Raw genomic sequence first — 20,996 nt, forward strand, 5'->3', positions numbered from 1 at the left:
CATTCAAACCCATAATCAAAAGGAAATTTTAATGGAGCATTTCCTAAAATCTTCTTTCATCATTCTTACCCTCCCCAGTCTTCTGTAAGAATATTCTTTTGTTATTGGTCATTAATTAAATAATTGTGGAATGTTTTTGTCTTTGTTACCGTTTACTTACTCGAAGGAGAGCAAGGTGACACCCCAACTTCAGTGATGGCGCCTTTTCCCATCTCCTCTCCGCACCCCCCACCCCCCAGCCGACCCAGCATCCAGCCCTGTACGGCGGCAGCCGCCAGGCTGCACACTGTGCCCGCTCTTCCAGCCACCGCACAGACGGACACACGTCCGGCCCAACTCCGCACTCCCTCGTCTGCAGCACACGACACCCGGGCTCCGCCCTGCATCTCGGCGGCACAGCTGAGACACCCAGACGCGGGACAGGGACCCTGGAGAACTCCCACCTCCACACACACCTCTGATGCAGGTCAGTGCTGGCGGCTCTGCAGCAGCGGGGCAGTGGGACGGGCTGCTGGCGGCTCCTTGAGTTCTGGCAGGTGGCTCGCCAGCAGCCCGAGAAAGCACCTTACGAAACTCTCAGGATCTGAAACGCCTCTGCCACAGTCCAGACAGGTGGAGCAGCTGCAGTAACAGCCAGGGACGCCCACTTCGAGGAAGCAAAGGTTAACCACAGTGACTGGTTTGGGGGGGGTGGCAGATCTTAGGAAACGTCCTTTGACTAATAAACTATAAAGAACCCCTACAACATGGTAGGAAATTTGGAGATTTGCAAAGATGGGAAAGCACCACATGACCATGAAGAGTAGAAGCCCCAGAACAACAAGCCATCCTTATGCCAGAAACGCTTCCGTCAGCCAAGAGCAACACTGTGTCAGAGCACCGACCGAGAGAAGCGGTGAGGAGTCAGAAACGGTTCTCGCAGGAGGCACGCAGGGTCCCGTAAATACGTACTCGTGCAGGCCTGGGTGGCGGGGCTGTGCCGCGGTGCTCGAAGATGAAGGAGGGGCGAGCGCGCCCCCGCCAGACCTCTGCAGGCCTGACACCACCTGCGCTATGGCTCCCACAGCCCGACCCCACCCCAGTCACCGCCACAGACTGGACGTGCAGCCTCAGCACTCGACACACAAACACACGGCGACAAAGACAGACGTGGGCTTCGCTCACTCTCACACCAGGCAACGAAAAAGCACCAAGTGTCAAACTTACGTCTGAGCCCACGCTTCTCCCGGTACTCTGTAGGACAGGTTTAGCCACAGCGAGTTTTCCATTCACTGGGCTACTGGCCACAGGGGCCGGCACCACCCTGACCACGTGGTTCGGGAGCTGCGCGGCTCCCCTGGCGATGGCCAGGACAGGCTGGGGAGAGGACAGGACCCCGGGCGCCTGCAGCTGGACCACAGCAGGCTGAGACAGCACCACGGTCTGACCTACGGAGAGAAAGGACGGGGTCAGAGGGAGCTCCGCTCTGCAGCAGGAGGAGCCATTCGACCGGAGGCCTGGTCTGCAGGTGCAGCGACGGGAGGGCGCGGAGCCACCCACACCGGCTCGGCCGCAGCACAGGCTCTCGTGACAACGCGCGCTGTCTGGTCGCAGTGACCCCAGCTGCGTCATCCCCTCCCATGCAAGTGCTCAGTGCACTGGCGTGTGTTTGGTCTCAGCACACACGCACCAAGTCTGCTAGTTGTGCAGAGACCACTCTTTAAGTGTGGTACTAACCTGTGAGACGTGTTAGTGCTAAAAGGATTTTTCACATTACAAACAACAGACCTTTCTACTAACACAGAGAGCTGGATACGTATTTCAAATTAGTGGAACTTAGAAACACTACACCAAAAACATATAAACAGAGATTCCTGAACTCGGGGCTTGGAAGAACACAGGGCTACAAATATCAAAAATGTTAGCCACCTGAGATGAATTCTTAGCTAACAAGCACAGGAAACGTAAACCTGTAATTTAAAATAGTGTGCAGACAGTAACAACACCCCCAGCCCCAAAGACAGCCTACAAATCTTCTCTTAATCTTCACATTTCGCCATAGTTTAAAATCCTGCTCCTCGGAGCAGAGGGTATCAAAAACCTCCAGGAGACGCCTAACGCACCACGCCCGTCCGAGAAACACCACGGGCCTGTGAGCAGCCCTGCCGGGTCCTCGGGGCCGCAGGAGCCTGCCCAGCAACACGCAGGCTCTGCCACGCCTGGCAACTAAAACTCACACACGTCTATGATCTGTCGTTAAGGGAAAAGCATTATACTTTCAGACAGTGTAACACGAGCCATGTAAACCTCAGCTCCATACTTCAAAGCATCGAGGAAAATGAAAACTCAAAATAATGCTTTAGAACACCTGTGCACGAACATCTGTCTCAGCTCAAAAAATCACTTGCATGAAATCAAAGTATAGTTTCAGATGGCCTCAAAAATCCTGTTACTTTCTGCTAAAAGTAACAGAATTTAACAGTGTTTTGTCCCACATAAACTATTAAATTAGTAGGAAAGATGTAAGAGTAATTTCACAGATTTGTAGTGTGTACAATTTACTTGAGCATAAATGACCACTGAACGTTTTCCCTTAGAATAACTTCTTTTGTGAAATAAAAACATAAAATGAGGAAACAACTCATAAGCTGATAAAAATACGCTTAGGCCAAATGTGCGACTAAACATAATAAACGGCACATGACCACGCATGAGGTCTTCTAACACTTACTAAGAAGTCACAGTCTGGCCCCGAAAGACACGCTCGTCCTGACGCGAAACGCACACGGCTCAGCCTCCGCTGCGCCGTTTTCATGTCGCGAACACCACGCTGCCCAGCGGCTGTGGCTGTCCTTTCAGTTTCTTTGGATTGATAAACATGTGGCAAAGAAAAGCCATTAAGAACTTCGAGATGCTTTTAAATGAACCTGCAGTTCATCACCCAGAAGTGGAACCACAAAAACCTGAACCAGCAGTTGAGACCCACAAAGACAAGGCCGCAGCTGTGTCCCCCCAGTGTCCCCACCCACAGGGGAGCCAGGGGCCCCCTCCTCCACAAGGGCGTGCCCCCCACGAGGGCGCCAGAAGCAGCACGCCACACCCTCTGAGTGCAAACGCTGCAATGAAAAGACCCCCAGAAAGGAGACACTGCTCCCTGAGTTCTGGGACCATCGCTAAGAACACAGAACGTGCTCGCTCCAACGGCAGGAGCCTCCCTCCAGCCCAGTCGCAGAGGCTTGCAGCACTGCCCCGTGACACTGCCCCGTGACACTGGAAGGCTTGGTCCTATTTCTCAAAACTAATGCAGAGAAGTAACACCCACGCGGGCGCCACTGCCGACCTCGCACCACCTCCCCACTGACAGCGGCGCTGGCGGCCAGGAGCGGAAGCCCCTCGAGGTCCGGGGCCAGCGCAGCTCCTCGTCCCGCCAGCCTCTGCCGCCTCCTTGTCCCCGCAGCAGACATCTCACCCTCCCCCACAGGGCCTGCCCGGTTGCCCTGGGATCAGCCCGTATCCAAGCCGAGATCAAGACAGAATGGGGAAAACAACCACATTTCTATTCAGCGTCTTCGAGGAAAAAGAAAACCTCCCTGTGACTCACTCTTCACAGACCTGCTCCCAGACCCCAAACGGCAAGGACAGGACTGCAGGGCCCCAGCCAGTCAGCAGCGGACTCAGTCACTGCGGCTCCTGAGGGGGACACAGTCGAGAGGGACACACCACAGACTGTGTGTCTGTCTGACACGCTCAGCATCCTCCAGGACGTCCCCCGCCAAGTCCCTTTGATGGGGCACGGCTGAGTGCAACGCCGGACGCCGCTGACCCAGGATGACTCCTGCTGTGGGGCTCTTCCTACCGACTGTCTCCCCGGTCTGAAACACTTCCTGACGCCCGGTGTTGCTGCGGGGCTCCGGGAAGGTCACCTCTCTGCACCCCGATTTTCTTACCTGCGAAACGAAGGCGGAAACTGCACGCTCTTCAGGGTGGAAGGAAGGGTCGGATAAGCTGGCGCGCGGAAGCACTTGGACCAGAGTCTGGCACAGAGCAGGGCCACCACCGCCCACCTACATGAGAGCTTCCACGGGGCACCGCGTGTACCATCAGTTCGTTCCTTCTCACAGGCACCGCATGCAACTGTTCACGTACACTTGCTAACCCCCAACTCCTGAGACCAGCGGCCACCCTCCGGGAGGCCACAAGCAGTCCAGCACCTGGGTCAACACCCGCCCTCAGAGCCAGACCCCACGGCTCAAGGCCTGACCCTGCCTGTCGCCCACAGAGCACCCTGAGCCAGCATCTACCTCTGCCCTCCACTCCTGTCAGCAGCACCATCCTCTACACAGAAAGCCCAGAATAGGATCCGGTCCTCTCTGTCCCCATTCCCTCCTGCTCCACCCAGGTACGAAGCCCTGGGATGCTGCCCCAGCCTCCGTCCCAGCCACCAGCGCCGCGAGCACCGTCTCACGGGCACACAGGACACAGACGCACAAACGGCAGGAGCTGCGCCAGGCAGACAGAGTGGTATTGCTAAGAAACCCAGCAAAACACGGTCACTCAGGGACCACGCCAGACCAGCTGGGCTGGAAAGGGGGGTTGCAGCAGGGGTGACACCACGACGCAGTGACAGCACTAAACGGCCAGGCCAGGACGGGCAGGAGGCCGCCTCTGAGAACGACCTCCCGTCCCCGTGGGAAACGCTCACTGCGCAGGCTCACTTCGTGGACGGATGGTACCGTGCCTCCCTGTACCTCCCTCCCCCTCCCCCTCCCCTGTAAGGGGGAGACGCGCCTTCCCTCTGCCCGTCAGGAGGAGCCCTGCTCTGCAGACGACACACTCCCCTGCTGACGCCGGGACCCCGGAGCACTGCTCGGAAAGAGCGGTGTGTCTCCTTGCCACAGGCGGCCCTCCCAAACTCCCGCCGCAGACAGGCCGCTGACAGCAAACCCTCCTCGCAGCCCCTGCTTTGTGCGCCAGCCAAGTCAGCGTTGAGCTTTTACTCCCTACGCCTGTTTTAACAGCTTGTGGGAATGACAATGGGTCCTTCGCAAGTTTAAGTTCTCTGCCTTTGGGAGACACAGGTCCTTCTGAGACCCTGACGACGGGGCTGGAGACCATCCCTGCAGGCCCGCGTGTGGACATACACCAGGTCTCGCATTTCCCGTGGAGAAGCTCACCAACACTTGACTGCCACTCAGGACCCCAAGAACACCGGCTCCACCAGCGAGAAAGGCCCAGTGCGAGGCCGCAGCCAGAGGGCAGGCGTCACGGGCACATCTGTGTCCATCCAGCCCCCCCGACCTCCTGTGATCAACACCGAGCTGTCTATGACCTGGACCCCGTGCGCACGGCCTTGCCCTTATCGTGACCACAGTCCGGAGAAACGAGCTAACACCCCAGAGCTGTCCAGATGGCCCTAAAAGCAAACACCACACTGTATTTAAGAACAGCCTGTACCCCAGGGACACCTCGTCTTCCTGGGCCCCCGCCACGACACCCAGGGGGGTTCCTGGACTCCGGGGGACACGTGCCAGCACGAGAGCAGTGAAAAGCATCTGCCGGAGCCGCCACCTGTGCCAGTGCCTCCTGGTCCGGACAGTGCCAGGCCTCCACCTGATCCTCGCAGAATCGAGCCCACGCAGCCCCCTGGTGGACGGCACGCAAAACACACACGGTCTGAGGGAGATGAGGACTGGGGTCCCTAAGCCGCTCCAGGCCACGTTCGGGCCTCAGAGAGTGCGAGCCTGGTTCCATCGCCAAAACACACCTACGACACCTGAAACAGACCATATTGTTTAAACACCGACCTCTCTTCCACAGCAAAGTTCACAGACAAAATTCTCAGGATAAAATGTTACCAAGAAAGTTTCCCTGGGCTGCTGCTCCATTAGAGCAGACACACAACCACAGGCCTCTCATGACTAAACTGGGAGGAAACGAGCGTGTTGGCACCGGCCATCTGAGAGCTCCCCCCTGCTGGGACAGGGACCAGGTGGCCGTCCTCTGCCGCGTCCCAGAACCCAGAACAGCTCCTGACACATGGCACGGACGCCGAGAGTGCTGCACAAACTAGAGCAAGTCATGTGGCACCAGCCGCGGCGGCTGCCAGTCGAGCACACGAGGCCCCACGCTGCACGTGGTACCTTTGGCGGGTGCGGGGTGGATGCTGATTGCGGGCTGCTGCTTTGCCACCGGAATCAGTGCGGGCAGGGCCTGAATGACGATGGCTTTCGCGGGAACGCAGGGGTTTGTCTGAGGTTTGGGTGCAGCTGGAAGCAGCAAAGGCTTGTGCTGAATTGAAGGTTTTGAATTTGTCTGAAGTTTTTTCTTTGGAGTCAGTCCATTTTCTAGAGAAAAACCAAACCACACATCAATCTGAAGACAAGTAAGCAATCATAGGAAACAGATTCTATTTACACCTTTCTCTACACTTTGAGTGCCGCCAAAGTAAGTTATCCTGAGGTTGCCTTGAGCTGAGTGACCGCCTTCAGCTAAGTCTAAGCACAGCGGCTGCAGGCCTCGGGGAACTGAGGAACAGCCCTCAATCCGGGGCTCTCCTTGTTTTCCCTGAGATGGTAACTGACACATGACGTTCTATAAGCTTCAGGAGCATGACGTAATGACTGAACATCTGCATCACAAAACGATCCATCATAGTAAGTCTAGTTAACATCCTGTCACACGTAGTTACAAAGTTATTTTTCTTGCCATGAGAACTTTTAAAATCTACCCCCCTCGCAATGTTCAAATTTGCAAGATAGTGTCGGCAAGTGTGAGGCTGGGCTGGGCTGCTTTCCAGGCCCGTGCCTTCACAGACGTCCTACTCCACGGGCTGAACTGCAGCCTTGGGGAGGGCACGTGGGGAGGGCGCGGGCCCTGGAAAGCAGCATAGCTCGGCCTGGCGTCATGAGGTGACAGAGGCCACCACCCCAAGGCCCTCACAGCCAGGACCCTCCACGCGGGGGTAGGAGCCTGAGTCCCCTGCAGCCCTATCACCTTTAAAAACAGAGAGGACAAAAAGGGGACATCCTCCGCATCCCCCCACACTGGTACTCTGTGGCAGACAGGCCAAGTGACCCACATGAACCCCAACATCTGCGTCTGAGAAATGGAATGTGAGCCTGTGCTAGGACAGAAGTGACACTGTCGGGAGAGGGAACGGTACCGGTTTTGCTCCTGGGACTGGGGACAGGCTTGTCTTCCTTCAGAGACTCGGCCGAGCAAGGGCTGCTGGAACTCTCTCCGTAGAGGGAGAGGGGAGACATCTGGGAAGCAGAAGACAAATCCAGCTCCTCCTGTGGTGAAATCAAACACAGGTTCATGCAGAAGAGCACCATCCTCAACCAGAAAGCTGTTCAGAGAGAGGCCAGACCCAGAGAGAAACAGCGAAACACTCTGAGAAAGGTCCGCAGCAAAAGTGTGACGTATCAGAAACTTTATGAGTCAAGTACCAAGATACTGCAGGTGAATCAACACTACTCATCCATACGAAAGAAAAACAACTCTTAAGTGCCAGGTCTGTCCATCAATCACAGACCTGCTTCTACACTTCCTCCCAACAAACTCTGTATCTTTGGTCCCTGGCCCTACAAACAACCAGCGCGTTAGGAGGCCACAGTTAGAACCCTCTCCCCACAAACGCTTGCTCAGCCCTACGAGACCCTCTGAACGAGTGACCGCGCTGCTCCAGCCGTTCCTGCCTGTTAGCTCGGGCCCTTCGCCCGCTGTCTGAGAGACAGGTGCACACGGAAAGCAGCGGGCTGCTCTCTCCTCTCTGATGAGTGAGCGTGATCACAGTACAGAGGTGTGGAAGGACAGTACTCGCAGTCCCAAAAGACCTTAACTATGCAGGGGTCCTGTCTCGTTCTGACAGAACGAACAAAGCTACCTTAGCACACCCTGGCGTTTCTGCTCTGGGAGAAAGCCACGTTCTGTGTTATGGCAGAACAGGCACCTTCAGTTTGTGGGTCACTGAAGAGCTCTGGGAGAGCAAGCACTCACTCAGCCAGAGGCCATGTCTGGAAGCCACCCGGGGAGAAGAGCAGACTGGATCAGCCATAGTGAAGATACTTTGTAATAAAAAGCAGCGAGTAAGCAAAGTTAAGGGATACAGAGTAATGAGAGTGATGGATTATCATCTGTTACAAAGTAGGAAACAGTAAGTCTGTACGAGTATAAGCACAGAAAACCTGATGAGAAAGAGGGTATTTTTACACAGTTTTAAAGCACCTGCTTTATTTTTGTACTTATGGCAAAGGGAGTGCAAGGGAGTGGGAGCGACTTCACAGAGGGAGAGGCTGGCAGACAGCTGCCATCCAGGGGCACAGTGGCACCTTCAGCCACAGCACAGCCCAGCGCAAGCGCCACCTCATCCGAAGCCAAGGACAGAGGCAGGCGCTCCTCTCGTGCTGAGCATGCCCAGCACGCCCGACTCCAGCCCTGACGGACCGGGCAAGCCCGAGGAGGGGCCCTCTGCACACTGGCCAGTCTCTGCTCAAACCAAGTGAGGAGGTCTCAAGAGTCAGGAAGGACGAGCAGCTTCACGTGAAGAGGGCAAGGGACACGCACATGCCAAAGACATCTGTGGTCCACGGGCACGAGGAGGGAGCCGAGGGTTAGATGAGTCATGGGCCCACGCATACTTCCCGACTTTGACCCAGACAATGTGGCCACCTAAGACGTGTCCTTGCTTGCTGGAAACAGACACTGAGGTACTGGGGGTGGCAGGGCACCAGCTGGCATCTTACTCCCAAATGGCCCCGGGGGAAAAAGTTCTTTATAATGTGCTTGTAACATTTCTGTAAGTGAGATTGTTCTGAATTTTAAAAAATTAATAGAAGAAAACAAGGATAAAAATACCATAACCTCTGAGTGGTGAAAAACTCTCCTTTTGAGTGAAAAAAAAGCAATAAAAGACCAATAATTTGGCTACTTAAAAAAAATGCCTGAAGAAAACAAGCAGCAGAAATAAAGCCTAAAGACAAACTGGAGAAAACACTGCCTGCACCTTACTGCGCGTAGCTGGGCAAACAACCCTTCCGCGTAATAAAACACGTTTAAAAACGGAAACAGAAAGGCCGCGGCCACACTGCGGAGAGGCGGACAGACGCCGGAAGAACGGCGCAGGCGCCCTCCCGACGAGAAGACCCCGGAAGGCGAGGCACCCGGAGTGGAGCCCCGCGGCAGAAGGGGCGGCGCTTCGACTGCAAGGGCAGCGGGATGGGGGAGCGAGGGTGGGAAGCACGACTCCGCCCCCTGGCGGCGGCGGGGAGGCACTGGGTTCCGAGGGAGGACCGATGACCCCACCAAATCCAACCAAACGCTTCTCTGCGGAGGAAGCTGTGGGGCTGAGCTGTGACTGCGCCACCAACCCCAGAGGCAGGGCTGCGACTCCCGGAGTCTCGGGGCCCAGGAGGCCTGGGGTTTCCGGAGTGACGAGACGCCCTGCGTGCCAGCCGCCCTCCTCCCACGGCGCTTGGCGACACCCCGGCCCTTCTGGATGCGGGTGACCGATCTAGACCGCCCCACGTTCGCAGCTGAAGCTCAGGACCCAACCCTCTCCCCGTGGCCTCGTCCTCTCCTCCGAGGAGGCTCGAGGGAGGTAGGGAACGAGGACAGCGACGGAAGGGGAGACTCCGAGTCCTGCGGAAGGGACCCCAATGGTCTTGTCTCCCCACACAGCCTCCCCGCACAGCCGCCCCGGCCCGCCCAGAGGCTGCTACTCACAGGGACGTGCTGGGTGGGTGAGGCCGAGTCCATGGACTGCGGGGATGACAGCGAGCAGCTGCAGGAGGCCGGCGAGAGGGGCTGGGGCTCCGCCTTGACAGGTAAGCCTGAAACACAGAGCACAGTTTTGCGCCGGGGCAGCACCGACTCAGCGCCGCAGGACGGGCGGGGGCGCATGTTCTTCAAGTCCAGCTGTGGGGCAGCGGGGCGCCTGTCACTGCCTAGAGCGGGCGGCCGCAGCCACCTGCCGCACAGGGGCGGGCTGCTCGCTTCTGCCCTAATTCTGCAGAAAGCAGGGGAGAAACCTAACGGCCGTCACTGGGAGCACGGCGCGCTGGCCGAGGGGCAAGGCAGGGGGAGGCGCTGTCCTGCTCTACAGACTCGTGGCCTCTGAATATCGTGCCACGTGCAAAAATGATAGACTGCCAAAGTTTGGAAAATGTAACAGGAAAAAATTATCCTGGAAAGTGTTTTTGGCAATATAGTTAAAATAGAAAAATATCGTGTCTTTAGAGCTGTTGGTATATTTATAATAATTTACTGAGCAGCAGTCCCCCAGGCAGCCTCCAGGGTGTGGAACTGATAAGGGGGAGCAAGTCTGTGACTCCCCAGCTCAGCAGCCAAAGCCCTGGTGATCCCTGAGGATCTAGCCGGGGACCCGACACCCCGCCCGCATCAGAATCTCGGGCGCGGGGCCCCGCCCAGGAGTGCTGTGGGAACTCTCCTCTGCCCCGCACACCCCACGCGAGCCTCCAACGTCGGACTGCCGCCAGACACGACGCTGGGAGGAAGCCGAGCCACGGGAAAGGCCCCGGGCAGGCGTCTGGTGAGCAGTCCTGTGTCCACGTCATCCAGGCCAGGGGCCGACAGGCGAGGCAGGGAACTTTGGGAGAACTCCGGCCCCGAGGCTACCCCAGCCTGCAAGTCTTCCCAGTTGGATCTGCACGCGCCGGGCAGAGAGACCCCACTCCTGGTGCGCCCGGTCCTATTCCCCACCCACAGTCTCTGGGAGCATAAAATGGAGGGTGTTCCAAGCCACTAAGCTTACTACACAACACTAGTGACCAGAACGTTGGCCTGGTGCAGCCCAAGTGCCCGAGGGAAGACAGACAGTGAGCAAGACACACAAACACAAAATGGAGGGAGGAGGAGGTGGTGGTGGGGACCATTCACCCGCCCTCTGCCTCGGCTGAGCCCGCTGCCCGCGGGCTGAGATGCCAATCACCCGCAGGCCCCGCTGGCCACTGCTAGGACCTGTCCGCAGGGACGCCGGAAGGACGCCAACTGGCGGGAGGAGGGGAGGAGGTTTCTCATCCTGCATCGACTTCCCAGGAAGCGATGACGGCTCACGCAGGTGCCGGCTTCTGTCTGCGCAGCACCCACAGGCCCTGGCCCTGCACCGAGGTCCAAGGTTCGGGCAACCCGAGCCCTTTCCCTGATTCCCTAAGTCTGTCTGTTCTCGGGTTGCTCTCTTACAAAGATGTTACAGGTAAGTGAAAACAGTATGTCTGACACGAATGCTTTACTCACATATGTGACTGAAACAGGTATGAAAGTCTCATCTCACCAGACAAGAACTTTCTGTGTGCACCACCATGCCGGAAGCAGGCTATACAGTCCCTGGAGTTTCCACCCGTCAGGGCAGCCCCACAGCCCCACCCCCAGTGGCTATGACCGAACTACAAAACAAGATGGACCCTCCTGGAGTTTCCCGATGACGACAGACCCTTACCTGTGCAGAGCTGCTTGCTGATGTCCCACATGCCTGTCTCCCACGGCATCAAATCCAAATCGAAATCAAGGCTATCAAAATTGCTTGCCTGTAGGTGTCAAATCAGCAAAAGAATATCAGAAGAATAAAATATATGCACCTAGACATCAGACTATCAGATGCCATTTGCCACAGACAATGCGATCGCTGTCACCCAACTGAGCACAGGCAATTTTCTGAGTTGCTGGCTCACCTGGAGCCCTCACCTCAGGGAGCCCGGAGAGAAGCCAACGCATTTACCTGGCGCCGTGGTAACAACCGGGCAGAGCCCACAGGCCTGACTCTCTTCGGGGGACAGGCAGCACGAGGGTCACAGAGACGAGAGGGCCGCCACCGGGGAGACCCAGCAAACAAAAACAAGCTTTCCCACCGCCACGGAGGACAGCAACCCAGAGCTGACGCCCACTGGCAGCAGTGTCCCGGTCAGTGGCGAGGACACAGACATGGGCAAGAGCCCGGCAAGGATCACAGGAGCCTCGTCGGGACCTTGCAGCCACAGGAGGCGGCTGTGTGAGGAGGGCACAGCCACAGGAGGCTGCTGGGCCGCCTGCTTCTCCTCTGCACTGTCCTGCACTTCCAAACTTCTGAAGTGTAATTTCTAATGTTTTTTTCATCCGGGAAGATAAAACCTAAGTTTTTCAATCAGGGTCAGCAAACCTCGTAGAGGGACTCTTGGTTTCTTCTCACTGAGACAACCCTTTCTCCCGCACAGAACACACGCTGGGCCGTCTGGCGGGCCTCCTGCCACAGCCGTAAACACCTGGAGAACTGCCACTCGACGTCCGAGCCCTGGCGTGAGCGGCAGATCGGGGGAGAGAACACTACTCGTAACAGCGTCTGCGGCCGCGAGGCAGCAACAGAGCGAACGCAGTGGAGAAACAGCGCAGTGAGGTCAAAAGGCCGCCGACATTAACGTGACTGACCACAGCAGAGAGGGTAAGGCTCCGGAAAAAGTAGGGATTAATGCAGCGATTACTACCAACCACCTGGTAATAATTTGTAGAACAACGTTATCATTTCAAAATGTCTGCCATGTGGTTTACTTTTATTGAGAAGGTAACAGGACAGAAGGCAAACTGTTTCATCATACTGCCTTTAACTAGTAGATACAGTCAAGTTATACAAAGAAAATGTGCGTAAGAGCACATTAAAAAAAGATAAAGCTACTCAGATGACAGAAGAACCACTTTTAAATCAACCCCTTTGTTTTTTTTCTCATCTGAACCCACAGGTCAGGAAACCAGGTGGCCCGGTCCTTTCAGCAACCAGACCCCCCACCCCGTCTCCCCATCACTGGTCCTGGGCTCACCCGGCAGCCACGCCGTCCAGCACTGCTCAGGGCGCTGCCCTCGGTCTCAGCCAGAGAGACAAACGCCTTTCCCAGCCTGAGGATCCCTTCTGGTTGGAGGGTGCACACAGAGGACTAACGCTCTGGCCCCCCCAAGCCTTCTTCCACGGCCCCCAAGACACCTGCTGCCGCGGGGAAGAGGCGGGCACGGCCGGCAGGGGCATCCGCTCCTGCCCCTCCATCTCAGACCGGACCAGCTAAGGACCTGAAAGGCTGAGTGACCCGTGTGAGGCACGAGTGTGAACTGTGAGACCGGGACCACATCTCCCTGGATCCTTCCAGTTTACTGCACCGTCCACTGATGCTTCAGGACGCAGAGGCTGTAAAAGAGCGTCAGCTGCTTAGGCAACCGGCCAGTAGTAAAAGTCAGTTTAATCAGCTGACCACACTCTAAGCCTCTCAGAAAAGCAGTAAGAACCACGGACCCCGTGCACCGGTTATAAAGTGTGCCGTGTGTTTTCACTGTTCTGTGTCCACGCGTGGTAAAAACCACTGCTCAACTACCCTTTGAGAAGTGTCTCAGAAACCCACTCAGCAACCGACGCACGTTTTTGTGCCCAGGTTAGTAAGGGCTTAAATCACAGGTGATAAACATTCCACCCGACTGGTGTGCGCACAAAACCCCGGTCCACGGGAAGGATCCCTCGCGGGACAGCGCCTGGTCCAAGAGCAAGACACGGAAGAGCCCTCCGGCCAGAGCACCGCACACGCAGGTGCGGATCCAGGAAAGAGAAAACAGGAAACCGCGGCGCCCCGAGGACTCGAAGCACGGCAAAAGCATTCACACAGGCTTCTAACCACACAAAGGCCAGAGGGAAGGACATACCTAAGTTCCAGAGCATTCCCCACTCTGAATACCTAACTTTTAAAAATGCAGGGAGTTCTCCACGATGAGTCTGACTCACATGAGCCCCATCACGTCACCACTTCTGTCACATAGCAAAGTCGCCTCTGAAAACCAGGAAGGAGGCGGGCAAGCAGCTGGGCCCAAGGTGGAGGCGGACGACAAGTCTTCTCACACCAGGACCCCTCACGGCCTTTTAACCCCGATGACTAGCCTAACCCTGTGATCCTGAAGCCTCCTTGCACAGAGCAGGGCAAAAACGATCCACTGCACAAGGCAGCATCTCTCCTCCGTGAGCACTCACATAAATCCCGGCAGCTGCGTCCAGGTCTGCGTCCAAGTCCGTGTCTGTGAGGCGGCCGAGCTCAGCAAACAGCGCAGAGTCTTGGGGGGAAGGAAAGAAGAGAGGTGAACTGTCAATTCAGTGTTCGGACACGAGAATAAGCACCGCATCCCAAGGCCAGCTTCTTGGGGTTCCTCAGTTGCCATTCCTATTATTGAGAATGCTATCATCAATTACTGTTATTGATAAACTGCAGCAGTGTGAATGACAACTAATACAAAGCTGGGTTCTAATTTATGTGCCGCTGTCCGTGTGATTTTTATCTTGTGAACTCAGTCTTTACACCGGGGGTCTAGGAACAGGCTTCGTGTGACGTGGCGCTGGACTAACCGGCAGCAGCCCTCTGGAACGGCGGCACTCCCGCCAGTCTGAGATGCCTCTGGGCTCGGCACCAAGAGCCACGGGCTGGTCAGCGGCGAGGACAGCAGAGGACTAGGGCAGCGCACGCGCCACGCGTCTGCCACCCGCGCCAGAGGCCACGGGACCACGCATTTTCTATGATACATCTAAACCATTCAGGGTAGTTCGCCAAATCTAATGATGTCCCGATCTCCCCATAAGATTTCATTATAAACCAAGAAACGTATGGGCACAGAACACAATCTTCAGTAAACTCTTCCCAGGGAAAAGTCAAGACGCTGCTCCACGGGTGAACGCGTTTTCCTAACACTTTGGGAACGTCAGGAGCTTCTGCCAGGAGCTTCCTGAACCCAGTTGCGCCCCCTGCAGTTCGGGCACCGCAGTCTCCTCACTGCACGTGCACAGGAGCGACGGGGAACACATTTCCCCGACAGCCACCAAACAATCCCTGAGTGAGCGGGTGTGCGCGTGTGGTGAAGCTGAACACCCCTCTCAGCCCTCGGGGAAAACCGCCCTCCGCGGACAGGGCCTCCCAGCAGCGACGGCGCCGCGCTCCGACCTGGGACTGAGCACTTGGGCTGAGCCCAAGCTCTCCCACCTGACCATCCCCAAGGGGAGTCCACGGAGCAGCTCCTTGGAGCAGCTCCTTGGAGGGGGGCTCGCTCCAGGGCCGAAGCGGAGAAAGTACAGGATGAGACTGGACGTCTGGTGACAGAAAGTAAGGAAATCCTCAGGGAATGATGGGAACGTGTCAAAGGAACAGGAGAGCTGGTAGGAATGGTCACATCCGGGGAAACCTCAGCACGGACATGCTGGAGGGCCAGGTCACACAGCCCAGACTCCAACAGAGCAGGGCCACGTGAAAAGCGCACGGGCGGCCTCTCCCTGTGGTACCGAGTCGGTCACAAACGGAGACAGGGCGACAGCGATGACCCTACGTGGTACCGCAGGGGTGGCTCAGGCGGCGGCAGGTACCAGCGGAGCCCAGGGCTGCTGGGCGCGGGTCTCGCAGGCAGCAGGACACTGACATCACGGCGGATGCTCTCTCCCGAATCGTGACTTTACAGTGGGGAACCGGGAAGACACCGACGTGACCACCAGTCAAGGTGACCGTCACCTCGGGACAGGTCAAGGGCGTGTGCCCCAGGTACTCCGCCACTCACTGAGATGAGGAAAGCGTCTCGTCCTAGCGCTCCACCATGGTGCACGCCTGCCTCCGATCACAAGGAGCCGGGGGACAGGTCCAGGGTGCCCCACTTTTCAGGACAGTCAGGCCACGGGAGACATGACTGCAGAGCTGTCCTGAACGAGCGAGCACAACGCGTGTTTACAGGGAGCGGCTCCCGGCCCGGGAGGAAAGGGCACGGTGTGCGCCAGGGCGGTGCTCGCGTCCTGGCTGGGAGGGGCTGTGGCAGGAGCATGGGGCACCCTCCTCTGGGGAGACGGAGTGTAATCTGCAGTATTTAGAAGTGACTGGTCAGCACATCCCGAGAGAGAGACGGGGCAGATGCGGCAAAATTTAAGTTAGGGAGTCTGTGCGAAGGGCATGCATCAGCTCTTTGTACTGTTCTGACAACTTTTCTGTAGATTTGAAACTATTTCAAAACCTTAAAATTTAAATTAAAGAGCATGTGTGTGTGTGTGTGTGTGTGTGTGTGTGTGTGTGAAGATCCATAATCTGCCAGCTTATCGCCTCCACTGCTGCGAGCCGCCTCGACTTGTCCAGTGGCCCCGAATGGGCCACTGCTCTGCCCTTGCCCATCCTTCAGTCTGTCCGCAGGAGCTCGGCTCAAGCGAGCTCCACAGCCCTCAGGTGTCAGCGAGAATCGGGGTTTTCACCAGGGAGAGAAATGCGTCATCATGCAGATGGTGAGACAGGGCTCTGAGCGGCAGGACAGGCAAGAGTCCACGCCTCCTGAACCTCGCACGTCTGCTCCCCCGTTCGGAGGCCAGCCCTGGGGTGCGGTCTGCAGTCCCGTGCTGTCTGCAACCCACTGTGAGGCGGTGAGAGGAGGAGCTGTGGGTGACAGGAAGAGCGAGTGTGGCAGGACGGTGGCAGCTGGTGAATCTAGATAAAGGAAATGCAAGTGATCGCTGCTCAGGCCTCTTATCTCTCCCGTGGTTTGTGAACACTTGAAAAACCGACAGTGGGTCCAGAAACACCTGCAGGTACATGTGGAGGATCCCGGAAGTCACGGGAGCATCCCTCAAAGCCACACCCGGCCCACGCTGCTGGCACTGAGACTTCCTGCAGCAGCAGCCGCCTGTGGAGCGAGTGATGTCGGCTCGCTCAGCAAGCTCTCCCACCTGACCTCACCTCACCATTTACCAGCTTTCAGCAGCTTCTCCGAGGAAGGGAAACCGCCACTGGAGTCCCTGGTGACATCAGCAAGAGCTCTGGGTGGGGCGCAGAGCCTCGCCGCAGCGAGTCCAAGAGAAGAGACGGGAGAAATGAGAGTCGGTGCAGACAGACATTCTTGCACAGAACTCTGCTGTAAAATGAGGAAGTGCAATGGCAGGGAGAGGGGAAGTAACATCTGAAGAGGGCTGGGGTCCCACCGTTTCTCACTCTCGACGGGCGAAGCAACCCTGTGTGTGAGCAGACAGGCGTCTGGGAGTGGAGACAGAGGCCAAAGCGCTCAGCAACATCCCTGAGTACAGGCGGGGGCCCAGGCCCACACAGTGCCAGTGTCCGCTGCCTCTGAAGCCGAGCAGCAGGAGACCTGCGGATGCGGGCACACTGCAGGGTGCTCTTCTGCTTCAAAGGGAGGGGGCGGGGCACCGACATTCCGTGGGAGGGCGGGGACCAGGGACAGACGCTCTGCAGGTAGCACGATAGAGTCTGTTTCGGGTTGGCATGGCTCACCGTTTTTTCCAGCCACACTCTGCTCTCCAAGGCAGACATGGAGTAGGCAGACTGGATTTAACTAAGGTCATGGTTTATTCAAGAAAGAACGGCAGAACAGGAGAGAGACAAAGACTAAAGCACGAGGGGATGGCTCCCGTGACTGTCCACGGAAGTCAAACTGGGTAAGGAGATGGAGACACGGGGGGAGGGGCTGAAAAAACGGCAGGATTGCGGCAGCAGGACAAGTGCTTTGGAAGTGGAACACTAGATGGGGGCAGGGCTGGTGAGAGAAGCAGGCAGCCAGAGAGAGATGTTGGGGCTGAGCTGACGTCCTTGGTAAAAGCAGGGCGGAGGGCAAGTTCACGGTGCAGAGCAGGTACAGGAGGTTCAGTGCTAAGGGTGTGTGAAGGGTCCTGGAGAACACCGAAGTCACCCAGAAAGTGTGACAGGAGTGCAGGAGAAAGTGACCGTGAACGAGGAGCTAAAATCTTTCACGCAGTGAGGACGGGGGACCAGCAATCTGCAGAGGACTGGGAGGCATGGGGAGGTGGAGGACAGCATCCTGGAACAGCATGAGATTGACACCTGCATGCTTCAGGCAGGATGAAAGGAGGGTCCCAAGGTGGCGGGGAAGAACAAAGAAGGCGCTCATCCCACTTTCAGAGGCCCTGATAAGGGTCCGAGAATGAAAGTGGCCACTGTGCACCAGGGCCTTCAGGAACACAGCAGACTCAGGTCTGGTCAGTGCGAGAACTGCCCAGGTCTGGGCAGTTGCAAACAACTTCCACAGATGCAGTTCAACCCTGCAGACGGGAGCTCCTGATCTTGGTGCGTCTATCTCCCATGTGGCAGGGAAAAAGCGGTGGTGTCTGCACAAATGAAAGGGGGCAGGAGGCAGAGGAGAAAGGGGGAGAGGGAAGCACTCGGACAACCCACAAGCCTGTGACATCAGCCCTCCACCCTCACACAGATTAAAACTGCCGTGAGGGACCATGACACTGACCGGACCGGCTGAAACCCCAAACACTGACCACACCCAGTGCTGGCGGGATGGGGACGCTCATTCACTGCCGGTGAGCATGCAGACCGGTGCAGCCGCTCTGAAGACAGCTGGCAAGTTCCTTACAAAGCTAAACATACGGACGCTCCCTGGTCTTTACCCTGATGGTCTGAACACTTACATCCCTGCACGCAAATATTTACAACAGCGTCACATGTAACTGTCAATATGTGACAGCAACCGAGATGCCCTTCAACAGGAACTGGGTAAACAAACTGTGCATCACGTCCCACCATAATTCACATGCTGACGTCCTGACCCGCAGTGGGACAGCACCCAGAGGCAGGGTGGTCTGCAGGAGGCACCTGAGTCAAATGAGGTCGTAAGACTGGGACTCTCATCCCAGAGGGTTGTGGCCTTCGAGGACCACAAAGATCTCCCCCTTTCTTTCCCTCCCCCTCCCCCTCTCCATCCCTCTTCTTCTCTCCCCTCCTCTCTCCCCCTCCCAACTCTAAGACCTTCCAGAAACCACGAACACTAGGGAGGTATCGAACCATCAGTGGTTGCCTGGGAGGGAGGGAGGGAAGGAGGGAGGAGCACAGGCCTGCTAGCTCGGGGAGGCTGCTCTCTGTGACACTGTAACAGCAGGCCCATGTCACCATGCACTTGTCAACACCCGCAGACATCTGCTCAGAGTGTGCCTTCACGGACACCATGGACTCTAGTTAATGAGGGTGTGTCAGGACCGGCCTGTCGGTTGTAACGAATGCACTACTGCACAATGTCACCGTGGGGGAAAAGGGTGTGTGTCGGGGGGTGAATATGGGACTCCGTGTGCTGTCTGCTCAGTTACTCTGTAAATCTAAAACTGCACTAAAAATAAGGTCCATTAATCATTAAAAATACCTGTGAATTGTGCCCTGGCTGGTGTAGCTCAGTGGATTGAGCACGGGCCTGTGAAGCAGAGTCACTGGTTCGATTCCCAGTCAGGGCACATGCCTGGGTTGCAGGTGGGGTCCCCAGTAGGGGACACATGAGAAACAGCCACACATTAATGTTTCTCTCCTTCTCTTTCTCCTTCCTTTCCCCTCTCTCTAAAAATAAATAAATAAAATATTGTTTAAAATACCTGTGAAATTCAACTTCAAGTGTCCACAATGAAGTTGTAATAACGGAGGAGCCCAGGAATTGCAACAGAAACATGTGACTGAAAATATTTACTATCTGGACCTTCGCAGAAACTGTTTACAAAATCCTGCTCTGCATTTCATCACCCAAGTTAAAGGGAGGGGGGCCCCCATCACGAGCTTTCCTGGGCTAATCAGTTCAGTTAAATCGCCCAGTTGTTAGGGTCACAAGCAGTACTAATTACATAAGCTGACTCTAAATTTAACTGCTCAGCTTCTAACAAACAAAACAAATCAATGAAGTACTTCCAGAAAAACGATCCACAGTCCACTGAGGAACACTAGCAGACAGAAGTGTTCCACTCTAGCGCTTGCAAAGCCTCTCCGACTTACTCAGCACCCAGGGAATCAGAATTACAACATTCCACTAAGAGAAGGTTGTCAATGGTTTGAAGAGAAAGCCTGGAAAACATGGGAAATGGGTCTGTCCAGGGAGGGCAGTTGCCGACCAAGGTAACTGCCCTCAATGCTCCGTTAAAGAACGTTAAGACCAGGAGTCAGGGTTCGGGTTAGTCAGGAAGGTGCAGCCTGGGGATCAGAAGACAAACAGGGCGAGCTGCTCTCGGGAAGCCCCATGTGTGACTTTGGATGTGCCCTGAATAGTCAGCAGTTTACTAGGTAAGAAAACAGCCCTGACGACCCAATGTGACTGGGGGATCTGGGTGAGAATCTGACCTGCAGAAATAGCTTCCGGAAGCGGTCCAGCACAGAGACCGCAGCACTGGAAGCAGGCAAGCCTGCTTCTGGTCCTGCTTCTGCCACTCACTGGCTCTGCAACCAAGCATTCCTTCCCTCTCAGCCTCAGTTCACTCACCTATGAAATAACAGACCCTCACTGGACTGTTGGGAGGATGAAAGATGATACTGAGTGTGAGAGTTCAACAGGGTGCCTCACACGCCTGCTAGATGGCACCTGTTCCTATTTCTGCTGTGTCTGGCCTGAGAAAATACTCTTGGAATAGACAGTCAAGTTCTTCCAGCAACTCCTAGAAAATCTATTGAAGGACTGAAACAAATCTGAATGGCACATAATTTAAAAGAAGCTCTGCCTTTGGAAAATCAAGTGAAGACTTCAGCTCAATAAATGGAACTGAGCTCACATTCTTGCTACTGGGAGCGGTGGTCCAAGTGGAAAGATGAAGGCCCATCTGAGTTATCCCCAAACTTCAAGAGGGTGGGGGCTGGGGGACGACGGTGCAGGCTCAGTAGCCCGTCAGGACCTACACAATCCCAGACTCCTAAGGAAGCCCGACAGCATTGCCAGCACTAGGCTTCTCGATCTGGAGCTGGATCTGGTCCCTCCTCGATGACCAAACACCCCTTCACCCCTCCCCGCCACAAAACCTGACAAACTCTGGGAACCAAGTACCTGTAACCAGGAAGCCCTGAGCTTTATCTGGGTAGCAGTGAAGGCTACACGGCCTGTGGGTCCACCCTGGTGAGGGGCCCAAGGCCAGGCACGCAGGCCTCTGCTAAGACAAACAACCTCAGCCCGGAGCCGCAGTGGACGCTGCCAGACGAGCATCTGCTGCACACTCATTCTCGCGCGCACACAAACACACTGGCACACTCGTGTACAGGCATGCGCACAAA

General features: G+C 56.2%; 1 protein-coding gene across 2 annotated transcripts in view; it reads right to left on the minus strand.

Moving 5' to 3' along the window:
- The window catches only part of ATF6 (activating transcription factor 6), a 92,620-nt gene that overhangs the window by 70,025 nt on the left and 1,599 nt on the right, over positions 1–20,996 (minus strand). For both annotated transcript variants that reach the window (XM_037150217.2, XM_053659343.1), the window contains exons 3-8: positions 13,970–14,049; positions 11,435–11,522; positions 9,703–9,809; positions 7,142–7,271; positions 6,120–6,323; positions 1,207–1,427 (exon numbers count right to left, since the gene is read on the minus strand). In XM_037150217.2, the coding sequence (XP_037006112.2) occupies positions 1,207–1,427; positions 6,120–6,323; positions 7,142–7,271; positions 9,703–9,809; positions 11,435–11,522; positions 13,970–14,049 (830 nt within the window). The remainder of the gene's footprint in view (positions 1–1,206; positions 1,428–6,119; positions 6,324–7,141; positions 7,272–9,702; positions 9,810–11,434; positions 11,523–13,969; positions 14,050–20,996) is intronic.

Source organism: Artibeus jamaicensis, unplaced genomic scaffold (genome assembly GCF_021234435.1).
Source record: "Artibeus jamaicensis isolate MK-2021 breed Jamaican fruit bat unplaced genomic scaffold, CSHL_Jam_final scaffold_625, whole genome shotgun sequence".
Classification (NCBI taxonomy): Eukaryota; Metazoa; Chordata; class Mammalia; order Chiroptera; family Phyllostomidae; genus Artibeus; species Artibeus jamaicensis.